A 23131-nucleotide genomic window follows, 5' to 3' on the forward strand; every position below is an offset into this window, starting at 1 on the left:
GCCTGTAATCCTAGAACTTTGGGAGGCCAAAGTGGGTGGATCACAAGGTCAGGAGTTCAAGACCAACCTGGCCAAGATGGTGAAACCCTGTCTCTACTAAAAATACAAAAATTAGTTGGGCGTGGTGATGGGTGCCTGAAATCACAGCTACTTGGGAGGCTGAGGCAGAGAACTGCCTGAACCCAGAAGGCGGAGGTTGCAGTGAGCCAAGATCGTGACACTGCACTCCAGCCTGGGTGACAGGGTAAGACGCTGGTCCCAAAAAAGAAATACAAGATCGAGTTTCAAGTTTTCAAAGAGTTTCTCATGTAGAAAACAGTAGGAAGCAAACTAAAATGCTATCTCTGTAAGTTGAGAGAACAAATGTTATCAGATGAACTTCAAATTCCTATAAAAGGGGAGTCAAAAATGTTTTAAAATTATTTTATTATTGTTATTTTTAGACACGGGTCTCTGTTGCCCAGGCTGTAGTGAGTGCAGTCGTGCAATCATAGCTCACTGCAGCCTCGAACTTCTGGGCTCAAGCGATCCTCCCACCTCAAAAAACTTAAAAATACTTGTTTACTATTGGTTCATATTTGAAGACTTTGGTAGACTACAGATGAGTTCATAGTGCTTTCCGTTTGCCATAGCTTAGTACCAGTAGTCTTATTGTTCATTCAAGAGCTTTTATGGATTGTGGAGGACACACTATTCTAAGATGTTAATATCAAAGAAAAGTATAAAACTAGCTTAAATCAGAATTAATTTAATGAATGACTTATCTAGGTTTCGAACCTGGAGTACTACCTTGGTTATGGTATTTAAGAATTTGGGTTTCTTGGCTAGGATCATTGAGAAATGAGGAAGAATACATTAGAAGAGGAAAGGGCATTAAAAGGTAAATTTTGGTAGTTGAAAAACATGACCACTGGACATAGAAAGATTGTTACTTGACAGAAACTAAGTGTCTTCAACAGTGTCTTCTAGAGACCATCACTTTGGAATTAGTTTGGTTATAAAGTATTTTTCCCTATAATCTTATCTTGATAAAATTTTATCCATACATATTCACAACCCCTTACCTGCAATTCCAAAATCCAAAAATCTGCAAAAACAAATTTTTCAGAATTCATTTGGTGACATAGCCTGATCTGTAATGATGTGAGGCTATTTTTAGTGTTTATCCAACTCAACTATGAATATTTCACTACAGAAACATTAATGTCTGATTCCTCTTACACCCTAGACTCTACAGGTATTACATGACGTATATACCATGTTACTTTTTTAAAGTCCAAAATTTTCCAAACTGAAGAGCAAATTGGTCCTAAGATTCTGAAAATGGCATTTAAACTTTAAAATAATGAGTGAGACTAATCTCATGCAGAAAAATACAATACTGACAATGAATGTGGATATTCATGTAAATTCAGTATCTCAAAAACTCAAATGCTATTTTTTTTTTTGGCTTTTTAAATTGTGTATTTGTGTATAATGCTGGTAGTCAAATTTGCACAAAACATTTTTCGAATATTCTTTTAAAAGAATTTCCTTTTCATAAGTGAAAAGAAAAAAAAATCAGTGTAAGTTAAAGGGTTTATATATTCCTTTAGTTCCCTGAATGTCAAAGTAAGCAGGTTTCATTATACATAATGTATAATTATCCCATTAAATGAAAGGCAGCTTACCTCTTCTTCACCTAAATTATATTCATCCAAAGGCTGAAGAACAACCATCCTCCAGCTGTTGAAGATAAAAACCAATTTTAAACAGCTGTTATTTATCTAAATGTGGCAATTTTATACTCTAAGCACAGCAAAATGTATTAGTATTTTCTTTCCTTGGCACTTCCATGGTTCAAATTGTTGTTTAATAATTTTTTTAAAAGAAAAATATTTGTATTATTGAGTAAAGGATAAAAGAGAAAATGAGACTTGACTTTTGGCTTTATGGTGAATAGTCTGTTCTGTATAGCTGCATTTTATACATAATAATTATGTACTGACTGAAGTTAGTGGTATGTTGATAAACCTGGCCTGGCCAAAAAGTAACAGAAGGAAAAAAACCCTGGTTTGTATGTTTGCCAGTTTCTTTGGTGTGAAAATACCTACCATAGCCCCTTTTGAGTCATCAGTAGTTTAATAACTGGCTCACAGAAGTCTTCTATATTTAACTGTCTACTCAGCCAGCTAGTTCCAGCCTACCATTGCAAGTTGAAGTATATTTTTGCTATAGAACATCATAGCCACAAATGTTATTCATTACTTATGCAACAAGTATCCACAGATTATAGGAGTTCTCATAGTAGAACTCTTATAGAATATTAGAGTTCTTGATACCTCAAGGTAATTATGAATAAAAGAAATTATGAAATTAGAATAGAGATGTATAACAATTAATTGAAATTGTCACCCACCTGTCTGTGTTTGCAACCTTTTCTGTCTCTACTTCCTGGTGTCATATTTATATTCTTAAGAAACTGCACTCATCATTTCTAAAAAGTTGGGCTAACTTTACTGCCAGTAGGGAGCAGATCTGCATATGGCATTCAGGGACCTCCACGATCTGGACCTAACTTTGTTTTTAGCCTCCCATTATCAACCTGCACAAAACAGTATCTGGCTAAACCTTACACACTTGTCCTGTGCCTTTGTTGTGGTATCGCTATGTAAATACCCTCTCCACCTTCCCATTCCTTCATGGGTGACTTCCCAGACATTCCCACTCATCTTTTGAATGTGTTTATTGCTGACTTGGCAATACATCACAGTTTTTTTTTTTTTTTTTTGGTCACAGGTATTACTGTCTTACAATGTGAATACCCCATGAAAAGGCAGAACTCTTTGCAACTTATGTCACACCTGTATCTTTAAGGGCAAGGATTATTTGTTGCTATAGCTTTTATGTCACTAAAGTGCCTTTTAGTGTCATATACATAGTAGATAACTAAATGACACTGAATAATAAAGACTAAGAATGCTAAAGTAGTCTAGGAATTCCCAAATCTTAATAAAAACTCAGAAATAAACTGTGATACTATATAACACTTTTTCTAAAGGCATGAGTAATTTTTTTTTTCTCACCGTTTCCCCTCCATGGCTATGAAAGAACTGGGAGAAGAATCCTCCTTTAATTAAAATTCGAACTTCACTTTGAAAATTTAAGTTTATTAAGGAAGGAAGGAAGAAGGAAAAATATGAAGATGTGAGTATACGTACCTTGGAGTAAGTATTTCCTTATATTGGAGTTTCTCTAATTTAGCTGGGGCTACTAATGACATGGGAATCACAATGTTATCTATGTCATAAGAGCTCTCACTTCTCAATCTCCGTCGTGCAGTATTCTGCAAAGCAGGATTACAGTAGATTTATAGTACTGTCTAGTTACTTGTAATGATACCCTCCTTTCATCAGTTATATAAATATGGCAGTATACATTACATAATTTTTGTAAATACATTGTTATAAAGTCTAAAACATGTTAAGAAAACCAAGTAAGAAAATATTTCTGTATTTTGTAAATCAGAACAATCTCTTGGTAGATGTGTAATGTATTTATGTGTGCAAGCATACAAGCTTATTTTTAAGACCATAAAAAAAAGTCTTAAATGCAAAACTCTTTATCAGAAAAGACTAACATACATCACCCTAAATGTCAATGAAATGATCAGTAACCCACTTTTTATTAGGAAAGGCAGTGAAATATTTTTGGTCAGCCCTTCAGTATACTCTTCATTTATGCGTTCCTGGTTCCTGAGCTTCAGACTGTTCATTTCTAAACACTCCCACCTTTTGACCTCTCTGTACCCTGGCCAGATAACCACAAAAGCAGGATAAGAACAAGACAAGTCCTGAATTCTCATTAGTAAGATTTTATTTAGCTTCATATGTTAAGGAATAGAGATGGTCATAATAATCTAAATTTTTAACACATAAAAAGAAGCTATAACCAAATATTAATGAACTTTTAGCTTCATAGTTGTATAAATCAAATTTATTTTCTAACAAGATAGTTATGTCTGTTAATATGTGCTAGTAAATAAGGCTGTTATAGATTAGCAAAATATAAATTATTTTCAAAATCAGGTGTTTTTATTTTTAAAGCAATTTTAGAGTTCAACATAGAGAAAAACCTACTCGTGATGATGAATTCTGGATTCTTGATAAAACGTTGACATTAGAAACAGCTGTAAAATTGCTATGGGATCCTGATTCTGTGTGTTGAAAATCAGATTCTTCAAGTTTAATTCTTTCTCCTGCCATGGAAAGAGCCATTGAATGTCACACATTAAACATGACTAATAGGTATAATTAGAATTACTTTCCTAATTAGATGACAGGTGATTGATTCCTTGTTTTTTTTGTTTTTGTTTTTTTAATTCGTGTATTAGAAAACAAAAAAAGGAAATGAAAAAAGAGGAGTCTTACAGTCATGCCATAAGTTATCTCCATTTTCTGGGGTTTTGGCAGTTTTTTCCAATATATTCCATATTGTTCCCTGAATAATCCTTCATCTCATCCCTTTATTCTTGTTTCCTGTGACTCCTATTTGTGGTTGAACCACCAGAACTATCTTAGTTTTCTTATCTAGTCTCATTTTTCATATTTGACTTTTTATTCTAGTTTCTGTGAGGTGTCTGTCCTTGGTCTTCTGAACACTCTTAATTTTTTGAAAAAAATTCTGCTATTAAACTACATATTTCCAAAAGTACTTGTTCTCTAGTACTCTTTTTTAAAATAGCATCCTGTTCTTGTTTCGTAGATGAAATTTCTCATTTCTCTCAGGATACCGATTAGAAGTTTACTTCTATTAGTATTTTCTGTATTTTTTCCAAGTTCCTTTTTTTCCCTGTTTTGGTTCCCTGTTGTGTGTGTGTGTACAGTAAATATATATATGTATGCATTTACTTATTGCCCTTATTTTAGTACAGATCTTTTAAAATGAGAATATTTTCCTGTATAATATAAAATCTAATACCCAGTCCATATTTACATTTCTCCGTTTGTTAACAAACGTCCTTTATAGCTAGTTTCTTCAGATAAGGATCTACATATTAAAATTGGCCATTGTCTCCTAGGTTTCTTATAGTCTAGAGTAAATCATTTTTCATTACATTGACGTGACAGGCTGGACCAGATGTCCTATCCTTTTGGAATTATCTAGTTATTTCTGTGTAGTATGACATTTCTTTGTTTTATTCCTGTATGTACATCAAACTTGAAGTTAGAGCTAAAGTATCAGTCAATTTAAGAGAAACATTTTATACCTTAGGTAATGTATACTTCATGTTGCATCTTATTAGATTTTTTTTTTAAAGCTTAGTTATGTTTTGGTATGTATATATGAAAGTTGCCTCAAAAGCTAGGTGATACTTGGTTGTTCTTAGAGTGAGACACTAAAGAGCGTAATTAAACCAGCTCTGAACATGTGTGGGAATGTGTTTACTTTTTGCTACACTGTAGCTGATCAGGTAGTTATCAGGTAGTGACTAGGTAGGTCTTTTATCGTGGGATATCTGAAGACACCAGAGATAAACAGATTAAATCCATTCTGTATAATTAGTACATCTTGGGTGTAATTAGTTTCTGATTTATCTTGCCAGTTAATTTTTATTTTTTATCATTTGCAATTAACTGTGGCAACTGTCTTGTCCCAGATCTCCAAAATGAATCCCTTTGTATTACTAGAAGAGTTCTAGTTTCCAAAGGTATCTCTTGATCATCTTGGAACTCTACAGGCTCGTAAGGAGAATTGAACAAGGTAGTTTAGCATTTCACTTGAGGCTTGTTCACTTTCTCAAAATCCTGAGGAATCTGCAGTGCATCAACATCTCCACAGTAGGTACCATAAATGGTTAACAGTTTCTGTAAGGCAACTTTACACTAGCCTATTTTGAGCCTAGAACACAACTTTGAAGATTAAATCCCATCCAGGGAGTGATTGGTAGAAGACAACTAGTCAGGGAAATAGGAGGGAAATAATTGCCATAAAGTGGGTAGATACCAGTCCACAAATAATTCTAAATTAACTACGGATATGCTCTTTCATGTTTGTAGAGTCATAGATGTTTTATGTAATTAGTGGCTGTTCTGGATTATAAACTCCCATGAGACAGGTTATTTTAAAATCAGAATTTTTTATTTTTAACATCACTACTGCTTATATCCTCACTTTAACCTACCTAATGCTGTTTCACTCAAATGTCTTTTCTTTCTTCCCTGTAACAGTTGGGCAGAAGATTCTGACCTTATTTCGGGCTTACGTATAGGTGAATATCCATTTCTCCATTGATTCAGAGAAGTACTATGTACTAAAACAAATGAAAAGGAAATTTTAGGTTTTAGTTCCTTAACACAGTGAACATGTTAATCTGTTTTTATTTGTAACTGCAGAATTTTAAGATACCATTTCAAAATTACAGATAAATATAACCTTAAATACCAAGACAGACAACTCCAACTAAAAACATCCCCAGGAATTTCCAGTTTCTTGTATTTTCTTCATTTTTTTGAGGGGAATGAAAAGGGAAGATGATCTGTTCTCAAAGTCTTCCAAATTACAGAAACTTTATAGAATGAGGATTGGCTCAGATACATAAATCCTGATGATTGTCAGAATCTTTAAGTTCTTGCTTACCCTAAATCTGGAAATCATTTGGGACCAAGTAAGATTCAACATGGTCAGACTAGACTGTGCGAGCAAGAACCTGAATCATTTAACATCTCTGATGCCTTAGTTGCATCATCTGTAAAATAGGAATAATAGCGACCTTGGGTTTATAATGATTACTTGAGTTTATTCCTGTAGCGGTAAGTAAAAGCATCTGATGTGATAAGTGTTCAGTCAATGTTAGCGTTACCATGATTGTATATCTGAACCCCCTTATTTCCAGCCTTGGTCTAATAACCAAATTGGCTTCCTTTTTTGAAAGGTTTGGAGATGTGGAAAGGAGTGGAAAAAGAAATATGTAAGCTGAAGTGCCAAACTCACACTATTGAAATAAAAGGGCATGGCCTACCAGCTGACAAGGAGTGTCTGGTTTCAAGATGGCAAATGACCCTAAATATGATAGACAAATACTTTTTACATAGGTATATGCACAGATATGCACATATAAATCCATATTTGCAAGCAAAAAGTGGAACTTCTAAGGCAGAATTTCTGAGGAATCTGAAAGACTAATACTGTATGGAATTTGAAGAGGAAACCCAGAGCAGAAGCACACAGTGAAGTACTGCCACAAAGAGGTGCGATGCCACCAAAGGTGGTCTAGACTCACAAGAAAGGAAAATTGGAAGCAGGACAACTATCTGGATATTGACTGCACATGTCAATATCTCAGTCAGACTAACAAAATCAGCTTTAGGCAGATAAATGAATGGTTGGAGAGATAAAGCAATGCCAAAGTGCCCCGCTTTGAAATGCCCGGCCCATCCCCAAATTGGTGTGAAAATTTCAAATGTAGTATAAATTCCCTTCCCATCCGAAGTGTCCCATAAACAGCAGTGGTAGAACAGTTTTAACTGAGTATCACAGCTTCAATGATGAGTATAGAAAACTCCAAAAATCTGAATACCAACACTAAATCAAAAAACAGGTACAAACCACAAGTGGAAGAACCATCTCAAGAAATAATGGAGCATTCATGGAATACATATTAGCAACTCAATTTCAACAGTTAATATTGCCAACAGAAACAGGTAAGAGCCCCTCTGGAGAAGTGTCAGAAAGAGAAAATATAATTGTTCAAATGTTAAAATCATCACTAGGCTAAGTAACAAAATCAAGCTGAAAATCAAAATCAAGGTCTGGAAGAGGAATTCCATATCTTGATGGAATAGAGTGATAGAAAATATGGAGGGAAAAAGACCAGAATGGGGTAACAGATGAGACTAGAGAGAATGAAAAGGAGGGAATAGTTGAAGAAAGGATAAAGTGTTTTCTAGAATCAATATTACACCCTAAGATTTCAATGATGCACCTGAATGTCAAACAGCAAATGAAAGTTAAATCGTAAGTGCATCACAGATGATGATACCCTGAAAGTTACTAATACAAGAAAACAGCATGGCAGGAGTAATCTAAACTTACTAAAATGGTAACTAGAATTGTGAGAGGTGGATTTTAAAATGTATATGTTAAAATGTATGTAGGTATTAAAAGTGTCCATTCTTTTAATAACATTTTGCTGTAGCATTTAAGCAAACTGTAGACAATTAACGTTTCTCTTATTTTCTACAAGCAATTCTCCACTCTTCTGAAAACATCAAACTTTGTGAAGGAATCTTAACTTTCACAGAAGTTGATTTTTAAATTAAATTGTATTCAAATGTTTTCTTCACATTTATCATTTTCCTTCTAATTCATTATTGTCTTGTAAGATTTTCATGGACCCTTGAAACAGTAGGAAATGTATGACAATTCTACACATCCTCTTCACCTGTTCTATTGATAAACCTCCCAGCCTTTCAGTTCTTGCTCTCCCAATCCTCTCTTGGGGTTCATCCTAAGATCACACTTTGATAGCATTTCTCATATATCGTGTCTTTACTTCCTTCCCTTTTATTCATCCAACAACTTTACAGAGATCCAACTACATGGCAAGCACTATTCTAAGCCCTAGGTAAGCAAAACTAGGATTTGTAGCAGCCCTTGTAGTTTACAGGTGTTATTTCAAGGAATGCAATCGTAACGTGATAGAAAAATATGCATTTCAGTTGTGAAACTACATGATGTTACTGAGAATGTATGAGAGTACTAGTAAGAGCTCTGGGAAAGGCTTCCCCAGACGAAGTCATAGATTTTAAATATGAACAGAAATAGCTGATAGCTAGGGGAAGGAGGAGAATAGCATGTACAATGGCCCAAGGGAACAGGACAAATTTGGGAACTGAACAGCTATGTAGTGTAGAGTAAGGAAGCATGGTGAGAAAGAATCATGAGGGAGGGGCCAGTCTATGTAGATAGGGCTTTAAGGTGTTAAGAATATTCCTTCTCGAATGTTTTAACGGGATGGTGTGGGGAGCAGGTGTGACATTAGATTTGCATTTTGAAGAGATCACCGCCTACAGTGATTAGAGGGGAAACATGGATTAAAAGTCCATTTCAGAAGTATAGATAAGAGATCATGGTGGACTGTGAGAGTAGTCGAAGGCAAGAAAGGAAACACATCATATTGACAACTTGGCAATTGGTTTAGACAGGAGGAAGTGTAGGTGACAAAAACTGAGCTTTATGTTTCTGGCTGGCTTGTGTGGGTTATGGTGCTATTGTTCCTCCTCTTCCATCTATCTGAGACATAATTTTAGAATTACAGAAAACTTGAAATAGAATTTCTGTATACCCTTTTCTGAAATCCCCCAAATGTTAACATCGTATCACATTTGCTTTACCTCCTTCTTTCAGACCACAAATGAAATTTAGTTGCTGACATGATGCCCCTTTAGCCCTAAAAACATCAATGTATTTCTGAAAACAGGACATTTTCTTATGTAGCCATGCAGTTCAGTGCCATTAGCTAATCTATAGACTTTATTCAGATTTCACCAATATCTCTATAATGTTATTTACAGATGATTTCAACTATTCATTGCAGATGGCATTGCAGTTGTCAGATCTCATTAAGGTCTTATATCTGAAACAGTTCCACTGTCTTCCATAACTTTCATAACTTTGAATATTTTGATAAGTATAAACTCTTAAATTGGTTTTGTCTCATACTCCTCATGATTAAACTAGTCATCATTCACTCTTCATCCCACTACAGTTTGGCTTTTCTCTGCTTGTTGCCTGAAATCAGCAATTCCATTGTAAACTGCCAAATCTAATGGACCATACAGGATAAATCCAAGCAAAGATCTGTCTACTGCCTTCACGCAATTTGCCCTACCGGAATGCCAAGTTATTTATAGATATTTGTTGTTTGTTTTGAGATCAAGTCTTGCTCTGCTGCCCAGGCCGGAGTGCAATGGTGCCATCTCAGCTCACTGCACCTCCGTCTCCTGAGTTCAAGTGATTCTCATGCCTCAGCCCCCCCAAGTAGCTGGGACCACAGGCGTGCACCACCACCCTTGGCTAGTCTTTGTATTTTTAGTACAGATGGGGTTTCACTATGTTGCCCAGGCTGGTCTTAAACTCCTGATCTCAGGTGATCCACCCGCCTCAGCCTCCCAAAGTGGTAGGATTACAGGCATGAGCCACTGCACCTGTCCTTATTTATAGATATTTGAATATATCATACTGTGTCATTTCTCCATGACAAGACATATGTTTGTTTTTGTTCTTTAAAGACTTGTTACTCAGTATGGACCAACAGCATCTGAATCACTTGGGACCTCGTTAGAAATGCAGAATTTCAGGTCCCATTCCAGATTTATTAAATCAAAATCTGCATTCTAACAATATCCCCAAAGTAACTTGTTTACATTTTAAAGTTTGAGAAGCACTAATCGGGAACACTTCATCCTTCTTTCTCTGTAAATTCCAATTCAGTAGTTGAAGCTGCACTTGGCATCACCATCTTTCTAGAGTTCCTCTCCTTGCCCATTTCTCATCTCCCTTAACCTCTCTTTTTCTGCCTTCTAAGCAGAGTTACATACTCCTTCTTATTTATATCTTACATAATTTCTTTTTAAGATAGAGTCTCACTCTGTCACCCAAGCTGGAGTGCAGTGGTGTGATCATTGCTCATTGCAGCCTCGAGTTCCTGGGCTCAAGCAATCCTGCCTTAGCCTCCTAAGTCACTGGTACTACAGGCATGCACCACCATGCCCTGCCTAATTTTTATATTTTTTGTAGACAGGGTTTTGCCATGTTGCCCAGGCTGTTCTTGAACTCCTGGGCTTAAGCAATCCCCCTACCTCAGCCTCTCATTACAAGCATGAGCCACCACACTCAGCCTTCAAATGTGTTTATCCCCATTATACTATATAACAGTTATTTGTGTCTTCCTCCATTACAATTTTGACTTCCTGTAATTCACCTTTGATTCTTCAGCACTTAATAGTCTGCCTGGCACTAAGTGCTTAATAAATTCTGAACTCTAATCACTAACAGCAAAAGAAAAATTAATGACCAGCTATTTAAGACAGATATATAGGATGAAATTTCTCATTACATTATTCATGCATTCCCCTTAATTGTGTGCCTAACACGTTTAACTGCCTTATTTTTTGTTTTTTATTTTTTTAGAAACAGGGTCTCACTTTGTCACCCATCCTGGGGTGCAGTGGTGTAATTATGGCTCAGTGGGAGCCTCAACCTCCCAGGCTTGAGTCATCCTCCTGCCTCAGCCTCCCAAGTAGCTAGGACCACAGGTGCACACCACCATGCCCAGCTAATTTTTGTATTTTTTGTGGAGATGAGATTTCACTATATTTCCGAGGCTGGTCTTGAACTCTGGGCCCAAGTGATCCTCCTGCCTCAGCCTCCCTAAGTGCTGGGATTACAGGTGTGGGCCACCATGCCCGACCTGCCTTATTTTTTTAAATCAAATAGTAGAACAACATTAAAAGAAACATAATTAATCTCTAATAGCATATATTTTCATATTTGAATACTCTTTCAGTCAATAATACATGTTTTATATTTCATATGTATATCAAATATGAAATCATAATTTTAATTAGATGTATACTTATATTTTTATCACTCTTATTTTTTCAGATGGCTGTATAACATTCCTCTGATTAGAAACAATGTTCTTTAGCTATTTCCTAGCTGTTGACCATGATACTTATCATCATAATGATAATGCTATTAAAGACATTCTTAAAATAATCATCTTCATGGATACATTTTTTTCCCTTTTGAAAAAATCTAGTCTTAGGACAAATTCCAACAAGTGAACTCGCATCATTAAAAGGTAACTGCACATATTACTTATATTTTTCTGTATTTTAGGCTTTTTCCCCTTAGCATAGATAATTGTTTTTCATCCTTGGTGCCTTCATCTTTTTTCTCTTTAATTTTTGCTGTGGAAAAATTTCAGGTAAACACAAAAGGAAACTAGAATAATGAACTCCCATATACCTATCCTTCAGTCTCAGCAGTGAACAACTTACAATGAATCTTGTTTCATCTCTCCCACCAACATTTTTGCTAGAGTATTCAAAAGCAAATCCCAGACATATCTTTTCATCTACATATATGTTAGTGTGAATCTCTAACAAACTGAAAAAGTGCATCTGGGTTTATGTAACCACAATGCATTATTACAAGTAGCAAAATTAACAATAATTCATTAATATCTAACAGCTGGTCCATGTTCAAATTTCTCATTTCAAAAATTATGTGTGTGTATATAAACAGCAGGTTTATTCAAATCAATCTCAGTAAGGTCCACACATTGCATTTGGTTGATATAAGAATAAATATTTCTACATGGCTATAATTGTACCAGACACAGAAGTAAAATATTTTCATCCTCTTATATCACAACATTCTTTGATGAGTATGTTTCCATCCTTATATGAACTTTTAAGATATTTTTTAAGGCTGTATATTCCACTGTAGTATATTTAACCATATCCCTATTGTGCTCTTCAAGTTGTCGCTAATTTTTCATTATCACAAAAACATGAGAAGATGAATATAGTTGTGAATAAAGGTTTCATATTTAGGATTAGACTAGATTCTTGGAAATGGAATAATTGGGTCAGAATATAGGGTTAACAGTCAGTAAACATTTATGGGGAATAGGTGCAAAAGTAAACAAGGGAGTTTTTAAGCCACACTGAACTTATAAAAAAATACATAGTTTAAAGGCCTTGTAATGCATTTCACAGAGCTCCCCAAAAGGCTTGTATCAATTCTTACTATCCAAGATATTTGAGGGCGCTATTTTTACTACAGTTGTGCCAAACTTGATGATTATGTTTAAAATCATTAATGTTATAGGCAAAAGTAGTAAACTTTCGCATAGTGTCTGACTATAAGCTCAGTTAATATTATTATTTTCATTATCATCAAGTACACTTTTTCTTGTTATTCTTTTAAGACATTCATTTTTAACATTGAACGTTTTAATCCATCTGAAATGTATTTTAATGTCCATCCAACTTAAATTTGTTTTAATGCACTTTGTGAGTTAGTGATCTCACTTTTTAATTCTTCCAAAGAGTCATTATATAATGCCTTTGATTACAAAGGAAACTTGGTTATATAGAGCATAGCTCCAAGCCAGACTGCTTGGGTTTGAATTCTGGCTCTTCTATTACTCAACTGTAATTTGGGGAAGATTAGTCAAAGAGAATAATAATACCTACCTCACAGAGTTATACAGACTTAAATAAGTAATATAAAGCCCTTCAACCAGTGCTGACATATAAATGATGCTTCATAAGAATTTGTTGTTGTTGTCATCATTATTTATTGACTAAGTCATTTTTTCAACATAGTAGGAAATACCAACTTCTGTCTCTAGACTTTTTTAAGCTCCCTTGATCTGCCTTCTATCAGAACCATGTTTTCATGATTATAACTTCATAGTCCTGCTATTAATCTTCTAAACATTTAATTGGCTATTCAACATTTTCTGTCTGAGATAAAATTCAGAATAACTTTGTTCCAATAATACCTCTGATTCTGATTAGGATTATATTCTACTTGTAGATTAATTTGGGGAAAATTGACAACTTCAGTTATGATACTGTCTTCTGACAGGAAGAGGATATTTCTCTCCATCTAGGAATGTCCTCATGTTTCTCACTAAACTTTTGAAGTAGTCCTCATGTAGGTACTTGTTAAGTTTGATGAAAAATACTTTATATTTTCATTGTCAATGTGTCTAACATATTTTATTCCTTTACATAGGCTATCTAGTTACTATTGGTACTTATAAAAGCTGTTGATTTTTATAAATTTATTTTATAATAAGACCCCAGTTCTAACAGGTATTCATTTGACTTGAGTTTTTGAGGTAGATTATTTCATATAGAAATAATTTATATTAAATTTATAAGACTTTCCTGATGTTTAGATTTTAACTTTGTGAATAATCAAAATATGTTGTTTTCTTTCTTCTAATTGCTTCCAAGCATAGAATTCACCCACATTCACAGAACTCATAAACATTTCGTTATAATTTCGTTATAATTACAAGTTTTATTTTGTAGTTTTAACGTTTTAAGTACAAGTCTTGGAATTAACTAGAAATTATTCTGATTAATAGCATTAAATGACTATGTAAAAGAATTCTACTGGGAAAGACTAACAGTAATATTTTCTCCATGAGAAATGTTATTGGTTCTCTACATGAGAACCAATGGTTCTTCACTTTCCCACTGATATACAATTCTTCCCTGATATATAATCAACTATAGAGTTTACTTCATTGATCTATTTTCTTAAATAGGAGCAAAATAGAATCTACATTATTATAGATTTTTGTTATGTTTCCATTTGTGGGTTGGCTAGATTTTCTCTAAACTTTTATAGTAATTCCTTTTATATTTTCCCCTGTTTAGTCTTCCCATTGTGCTTTAGAATTATTTTAAGTTAAACAAATTCTGTGAGAACTTCAAGTTATATTACATTAATCATATGAACTATTAGGAAGAATTTATATCTTTATTGATCTTACCATACAGAAATACTGTTTCTCCATATTTATTTAAATTTTTATTATATTTATCAGTAATAGTTCATAATTATCATTCAATAGGTATTGCACATATCATGTTAAGATTGTTCTTGTATTTTATGTGTACATGATTTGTAAAAAGTGAGTATTAAAAATTAAGGATTTTCATTTATTCTTTTGTTAAATTTTATTTCCTTAGAATGCAAAAATAGTAAGTATAAAGACATAAAAAGGCATATAAAGTACAAGAACTGTAAATGTGACATACCAGGTGATGGAGATATGATATATTCATCTACAAATTTATTTTCAGCAAGATTGCCTTTTATTTCAGTCCTTTTTAACAGTGTTTCAAAGTGAAAATGAAGAGGCACATCTGGAAAAATAAAGTAAAAAAGGTATTTTCAATATACCACTCTTTGTAATACTAGGATTACAGATTGTAACATTAAAATTGCTTTCTTTCTGCAAATAGCACATAAGCTTAAGAAAATAAGCAAAAGTTTGAAATGTAACAACTATCAGAATTGACAAAATACTCTTTCCAAGCATGTGGTAGCAGTATTTTAGAAATTACTGGTTAGGTGCACTTAATCAACAAATTAAAAAGCTAACAGAGAAACAACTTCATGAGCTTCCTGAAATAGTACATAAGATGAACAGTACTTCTAAATATTAATAAATACTATTCACAGATGAATGGAAACAAATATACCCAAGAAGTCTTTAAGAAAACCTACACCCGCTAAATCCATTCCCATCCCATCCCTACAAACTTCGCATTTGAAATAATGAAATTTCCGAAAAATTACATACTTTTAACTTCTTGGGAGAAAACCACTATAAGTCAGATGCAACCTTTTATGAAAACATCAAAGTTCACATTCCCTTATTTTACTATATTATATATCACAATGAATCTACTTTTATAAAGATTAAAACCTGTTGACAACCTAGTTTTGTTTCTAAATAGAGGCTTGGAGACTTTCAATTCACTATGTTTGTATTCTGTACTCTCACAACCAAAGAGGAGTTAAGCAATGTAGTAGTTATGCTTCACATTTACTAAAGGTTTTTTCTTTCAACCAAGAATGAAAAAACAAAATCATCTTAAAAAGTATTTATTAAGAGACACTTAACTTTTCCTTGAGAACGTATTTTATAACTCAGTTAATAATGAAAATTTGGCTATTGAAAGAAGGTACTGTAAGGACACTAATTTGAATACATAAATGAACATAGACCCAGGAAGGGCCTGGATTTTTTTATTTGTTTTATTCTTGAGACAGGTGCTGGCTCTGTTGCCCAGGCTGGAGTGCGGTAGCATGATTCTGGCCCACTACATTCTCAACCTCCTGGGCTCAAGCAGTCCTCCCACCTCAGCCTCTCAAGTAGCTGAGACTACAGGTGCACACCTCCATGCCTGGCTAATTAAAAAATTTTTTTTTCTTTAGAGACAAAGTCTTACTGTGTTCCCAGTCTGGTCTTGAATTCTTGAGCTCAAGCAATCCTCCCACCTCAGCCTCCCAAAGGGTTGGGATTACAGGCATGAACCACTGTGCCCACCTGGCTGGGTCTGGATTTTAAACAGAAAAAAATTCTCTCTTCTTCAAATGATGTATCTTAGTGGCAGATCCATACTCAAGTGTGGAAAAATATGCAAAACAAAAATTAGTTCATGAGTATCATCATGGAATTTGTTCCAAGGGACAGATGTAAGATGAGTTTGAATCTTGGTATTATGATCATATGAAAATTAGATGACAAAATGAAAATGGGAATAAAAATTAAATATTCTCCTTTAAAATGCTCCTTAAACATTTCAGGATTCTGATATTTTCCAATTACCTAAACATAAGTTTGTTGCATTTGTTTCTCCAAAGCAGTATTACAAGGAGAGTATCACCAATTCTACCACTGTTCGTGATTTGTGCGAAAACATGATCTAACAAGAAAAGGTCGTTGTTCCGTCTATATTCCTTTCTTAATACCCACACGTGACCTGTCAGCTTTTGTAAAAATCTTTCATTGCCTTTTATTGTACTTATTAGTGTACCTTTCAGTTGTTTTAAACTGGAATGCAAGTACCTTGAGGGATTTATTTGTATTTATACTCCTAGCATTTATTTAGTACTTACATATAGTAGGTATTGAGATTTTTATTGAATGTAAGAAGGAATGGATATAACGAAATAGTAGATAAACAATCTAATCTTATTAGAGGGGGCATAAGAGTCTTAGGATAAAGAGTATTTATACCAGCTCTCAGGGTTATGTCATCAGAGAAATATATTTGCTAATAAGAAAACAGGCAGTAAAGTAATGGTGAGGAGTTTGGTTCTGGAGAATGACTACCTCAAATCCTGGCTCATCATTTATTAGCCAAGTAATCTTGGATGAGTAATATCATGAAGCTTAGTTTTCTCATATGTAAGATGAGCAGAACAAAGATACCTATTCTCATGGAGTTGTGAGAATTAAACAAGAAAATGTAATGTGCTTAATATATACACGGCTCAGTATGTGCTAATACTAAATATTAGCTACATTATTATTGTTATATGGATTATTTCATCATATTATTAAGGTTTCCTTAAATATAGAAAGAAATAGTTCTTGTTAGAAACTTAAATCAAGGTAATGGTGTAGCTAAGAAGTCACTCTACTACTGATAAAAACTAAATTGAGATTCAGGGCAGGGGGACAGGTTCAAAACACAGAGCTTTACAAATAGGATCAGTCCCTTGATTTTGAGAATTTAAAAGACCATTAGAACTATAAGCAGAAAATGGAACAAAAGCCAAGTTGAGATATCCCCCAATAAAGAGAAGAACCTGAGATAACCAATGTGAGGGATATTTTCTTTCTCCCCTAAATATTTACTTTAGTTCCAATATAGACAAGAGTGTAAAAGGTTCCACAAAAATCAAGAACTGAAAATTGAAAACCACCTAGAGTAATCCTAGCATTTTTGGGAGGTTGAGGTGGGAGGATCACTTGAGGCTAGAAGTTCAAGACCAGCCTGGGCAATATAGTGAGACCCCATCTCTACAAAAAAATTAAAAAATTAGCTGGTGTGGTGTTATGCACCCAAGTAGTTCCAGCTACTTGGGAGGCTGAGGTGGGAGGATTGCTTGAGCCCAGGAGGTCAAGGCTGCAGTAAGCTATGATCATACCACTGTACTCCAGCCTGGGTAACAGTAGCAAGACCCTGTCCCAAAATAAATAAATAAATAAATAAACAAACACTTTAGAGATGTAAGGATGTATAAGGCTCATTTACTCAGTTACAGAATACAGATACTCTTGAGGTTGACTATACTTATAGGTATGCAGTTTTCCCTCTGCATTGAGAAATTCAATGCAGATTATAAATGGAGAAATATTTTATGGCAGGGAAACCTCCATGTATAACAGTATGTTAGAAAAAGAACACTGAGCCGGGCGCGGTGGCTCAAGCCTGTAATCCCAGCACTTTGGGAGGCTGAGACGGGCGGATCACGAGGTCAGGAGATTGAGACCATCCTGGCTAACACGGTGAAACCCCGTCTCTACTAAAAATACAAAAAACTAGCCGGGCGAGGTGGCGGGCGCCTGTAGTCCCAGCTACTCGGGAGGCTGAGGCAGGAGAATGGCGTAAACCCGGGAGACGGAGCTTGCAGTGAGCTGAGATCCGGCCACTGCACTCCAGCCTGGGCGACAGAGCAAGACTCCGTCTCAAAAAAAAAAAAAAAAAAAAAGAAAAAGAAAAAGAACACTGAATTACCGTTACTCAGAAACATTTCAACAGCGCAGCTGTGTTACCAATAAAATGCTCAAAATTTAACAAGAAAAAAACCTAGTAATTTCCCAAAGTAAATCAAGTTCGTTTAGAAGGAGTTAAAGAATCAGCTTACACAGATAGAACATTAACAGTGCATGTGACTAGATTAATTCCTCTATAACAAATTTAGTTATCAAGGCATTGCTTAGTTCTAATATCTACTGAAAAAAATTGATAAGATTATATTAGATTCTCTGTATCTAGAGGATTAGATTTCAGTATAGAAAATATCGTTACTTAGAAATTGTTACAAGGAGGCTTACCTGATGGCAATGATAGAACAGAATGGAAAGAGGAATCTAACTCTGATACATGGTCTCTTAATAGGTAAGACTCTGAATTGCGTTCATAGCTACTCCAAGTTGAAGCTGATTGCAGGCAAGGCATTTGGGTAGTGTTTAAAAATGTTTCTTTTGAAGGCAAAGTCTGCAAGGAAAAACCATATTAGAATATCACAGCCAAAGCATCCATAAATAATGGCATATCTCTACATTTATTTAGGTTATCTTTAAATAAAATTTTCCAATTCTACAAAAGTTTTACAAATATTTTGCTAGATGTATTCCTAATTAACTTTAATATTTATTTATTCAATCATAAAAGGGATTTAAAAATACAATTAACTTTTATATATTGAAGTATTCTACAACTTTGCTATAAACTTTCTTTTTCTAATAATATATAGCTTCTTCTAGTCTTTGATTATCTAAACATACTAGCTGGAAATAACTGTAATATTTTTTCTTTCGATCCTACTAGTTTTATTTTTAGAGAGTTCCAACCATGCTGGATGGGTTCACCAATTTAATAATGAATAAAAATGATCAAAGGAGACATCTGTGTTTTGTTCCTGATGGTAATGGGAATGCTTTTAATTTATCAGAATAAGAATGATATGAATTGCAGGGTTTTGTTTTTTTTGGGGGGTATGGTTATCAGAATATATTCCTAGCTTGCCAAAAGAACTTGAAAAAAAATGTGTTAATGTTGAATTTAATCATATGCTTTTTCTGAACCTAATAAAATGATAACATGACTTTATCAAAGTGACAAATTGCATTAACATATTTTATTTTTTATTTATTTATTTTTTTTTGAGACAGAGTCTCGCTCTGTTGCTCAGACTAGAGTGCAGTGGCAGGATTTTGGCTCACTGCAACCTCTGCCTCCCGGGTTCAAGTGATTCTCCTGTCTCAGCCTCCTGAGTAGCTGGGATTACAGGCACACACCACCGTGCCCAGTTACTTTTTGTATTTTTAGTGGAGACAGGGCTTCACCAGTTGGCCAGGCTGGTCTCGAACTCCTGACCTCAAGTGATCCAGCCTGCCTCAGTCTCACAAAGTGCTGGGGATTACAGGCGTGAGTCACCCCACCCGGCCACATTAACCGAGTTTTAAAATGTCAAACCAAAGTAAGATTATTCTTGAAGAATCCTGCTAGGAGTTTATCAAGTTTGTTAACCTCTTCAACGAGCCAGTAACTGGACTTGTTCACTTTCTATATTGTATGCATGTTTTATATTTCATTGATTCCTACTTTGCTTTAAGATTAATCAAATATTTTCTTAAATGTTTCCCATCTCTTAATTTTTATTCATTCTTTTACTTTATTTTAGTGGTTTCCATAGAGATTACAATGTGCATCCTTAGCCAGTTGGCTTTACAGTATAATACAAATTATTCCTTTTACCATTTCCCTGAAAATACTAGGACTTTAGAACTCCATTTACTCTCCTGTTTTTGCATTATCATTGTTAGGCATTTTAATTCTACATATATTTATGACCCCACAATATACTGCTATTATTGTTTGTATCATCAACATTCATGCATAACACCCATATATTTATGTTGTCTCATTGCTTGTAGCGCCTTCGTACAATTCCCTACTTCCATGTGGGATCATATTCTCCCTTTGCTATTATCATAGTATAGGTTTGCTTTCTCCGAATTCTCTCAGTTTTTACTTGTATGAAACATTTTCATCTTACCATTTTTAATATTTTTGTGGATACAGAATTCTGGGTTGGCTTTTTTTTTTTTTTCCAGTACTTTACGGATACTTTCATTCTTCTGGTTCTCATTATTTCTGGTGATTAGTTAGCTATAGGTTTTTTTATTGCCCCCATTTGAAAGTAATGTGCCTTTTTTGCTCTGGCTGCTTTTAATATTTTCTGTGTGTCTTTACTTTTTTTAGCAGGCTTACCATAAGAGTTCTGTCTTGGTCCATTCAGACTGCTATAACAAAATACCATAGACTAGGTAAATAATAGAAATTGACTTCTCACAGTTCTGGGGACTAAAAAGTACTAGATCAAAGTGCTGGCAGATTTAGTGTCTGACAAGGGTCTACTTTCTCACTGATAGATGGCTGTAACCTCACATGATGGAAGGAAGAGCTTTCTGGGGTTTCTTTTATAAGGGCACTAATTCCATTAATGACTTCATGACCTAATAACTTCCCAAAGGCCCTATCCAAATAACATCACATTGGAAATTAGGTTTCTACATATGAGTTTTGGGGGAGACACATTCAGTCTATAGCACTGCACCCAAGCCCCCCAAAATACACGTCCTTCTCACATGCGGAATATTTCATTCCATCCCAGCAGCCCAAAAATCTTAACTCATTCCAGCCTCAACTGAAAAATCCAAAGTCCAGAATCTCACCTAATACCATCTAAATCAGATATGGGTGAGACTCAAGGTATACAATTCATCCTGAGGCAGATTGCTTTCCAACTGTGAACCTCTAAAACCAACATGTTATGTGCTTCCAAAATACCATGGTGGGAAAGGCATAGGATAGATACTCCTATTCCAAAATAAAGGAATAGGAAAGAAGAAAGAAATGACAGGTTCTGAGCAAACCAACCCAACAGGGAAAAATTCCATTAAACCTGAAGGTTCCAGAATAACCTTCTGCTTGATGCTCTGCCTTCCAGACTCAGTAGGTTATGGTCCCATCTCCACAGCTATTGGCTGGAGTCCCAAGTTTGTGGCTCTTCCAGGTAGTTATTCTGCCTCTGTCATTGAAGCTAACTTGGGGTCAGGGGCCTGTGGCTCTCCTAGGCTAGAATCATGCACCAGTGGCTTTACCATGCATAGCCTAAGCCATGGCTCCCTAAGTGTTGGCAGAGACTGTAGATGCCACCAAAATCTACCACCTGTGCCGCCTACAGGGTTGGCCATCACAGCCTACACTATACCAGGCCCACCAGAGCCACACTAGAGAAGCCAGTGGTGGGGAGCAGAACCCATAATGTAAGGTTCTATTGGGCAGTGCATGCTGAGGTCTCAGGCTCAGGTGGCTCCATATTTGAAACTTCTTTGCCCCAAGGGACTTTGCACTCTGGTCCTATGCTGGGAGGGGCAGCCTCCATTATCTCTATATTGCCTTCAGGGTCATTCTTCTATTGTCTTCCGTTGTCTTGGAGAGTATCTCCTGGCTTCTGCAGAGAGGGCTGATCCATACTAATCTCTATCAAAAGGCCCCTTGGCCACACCCTTAGTGTTTTCTCCAAAGCTGGCTTTCTCTTTCTTTATGATATGAATAGGCTAAGACTTTTCCAAATCTTTAAGTTCTGCTTCCTTTTTGATCAACAATTCCTCTTGTAGTCATTTCTTCTGGCATTCTATCATAAGCGGTCAGAAGGAGGAACCAGGTCAGTCCTTCAGCAGTTTTCTAAGAGATTTTTTTCAGCCAAATAACCAATTTCATCGCTTGCAATTTCTACCTTCCACAAAACACTAGAACATGAATACAATTTCGCCAAGCTCTTTGCCACTTTATAACAAGGATTACTTTTCCTCGAGTTTCCAGTAACATGTTCCTCATTTCTATCTGAGGTTTTATCTGAATGGCCTTAATATCCATATGTCTACCAACATTCTGTTCAGGATTATTTAGGCATTCTCTAAGAAGATGGAGGCTTTCTCCAAAGTGCTCCTCTTTTCTTTCTGAGCCCTCATTAGAATCACTTTTAAAGATCTGGTCACAACAATACGGGTGTTTCTAGCATGCACCTCAAAACTCTTCCAGCCTCTATCCATTACCCAGTTCCAAAGCTACTTCCACATTTTCAGGCATTCATTACAGCAGCACTCCCACTTCTCAGTACCAAAATCTGTGTTAGTCATGACTTTCCAGAAAAACAGAACTGAGAGAAAGAAAAAAATTTATGATAGGAATTGGCACATACAATTATGTAGGTCAAGAAGTCCCATCATCTGCCATCTGCAGGAAAACTGATAGTGCAACTCGGAATCGAAAGGCCTGAGAATCAGAGGAGCTAATGGTGTAAATCCCAGTCTGAGTTCAAATGCCTGAAAATCAGGAGACCAATGACCAATCAAGTCCAAAGGCCTGAGAACCAGGAGTGCCAATGTCCAAGGGCAGGAGAAGATACACCAGCTCAAGTAGAGATGGCAAATTCAGCCTTTCTCCACCTTTTTGTTCTAGTCATCCCCTCAATAGATTGAATCGTGGTCACTTGCATTGATGAAGATAATCTTTATTTAGCCTAAAAATTCAAATGCTAATCTCCTCTGGAAACACCCTCACATACACACACAGAAATACTGTTTTACTACCTATCTGACCATCCCTTATCCCAGTCAAATTGACACATAAAATTAACCATCACATATGCCTTGATGTAATTTCCATGCATTTGTTCTCTTGGAGGTTCACAGAACTTCTTGAGTTTATGGGTAGATGACCTTTATTTGAGGGATATTATTATT

At 35.3% G+C, this 23131-nt stretch overlaps 1 protein-coding gene across 5 annotated transcripts in view; it reads right to left on the reverse strand.

Annotated features, from left to right (window-relative positions):
- The window catches only part of KANSL1L (KAT8 regulatory NSL complex subunit 1 like), a 146622-nt gene that overhangs the window by 2956 nt on the left and 120535 nt on the right, over window positions 1-23131 (reverse strand). For 4 of the 5 annotated variants that reach the window (XM_010354925.2, XM_030916042.1, XM_030916041.1 and 1 more), the window contains exons 7-12: window positions 18650-18812; window positions 14832-14939; window positions 6164-6292; window positions 4119-4237; window positions 3201-3325; window positions 1671-1725 (exon numbers count right to left, since the gene is read on the reverse strand). In XM_010354925.2, the coding sequence (XP_010353227.1) occupies window positions 1671-1725; window positions 3201-3325; window positions 4119-4237; window positions 6164-6292; window positions 14832-14939; window positions 18650-18812 (699 nt within the window). The remainder of the gene's footprint in view (window positions 1-1670; window positions 1726-3200; window positions 3326-4118; window positions 4238-6163; window positions 6293-14831; window positions 14940-18649; window positions 18813-23131) is intronic. The other variant, XM_010354928.2, reaches the window with a different exon arrangement.

The sequence above is a fragment of the Rhinopithecus roxellana genome, chromosome 14 (assembly GCF_007565055.1).
Source record: "Rhinopithecus roxellana isolate Shanxi Qingling chromosome 14, ASM756505v1, whole genome shotgun sequence".
Classification (NCBI taxonomy): Eukaryota; Metazoa; Chordata; class Mammalia; order Primates; family Cercopithecidae; genus Rhinopithecus; species Rhinopithecus roxellana.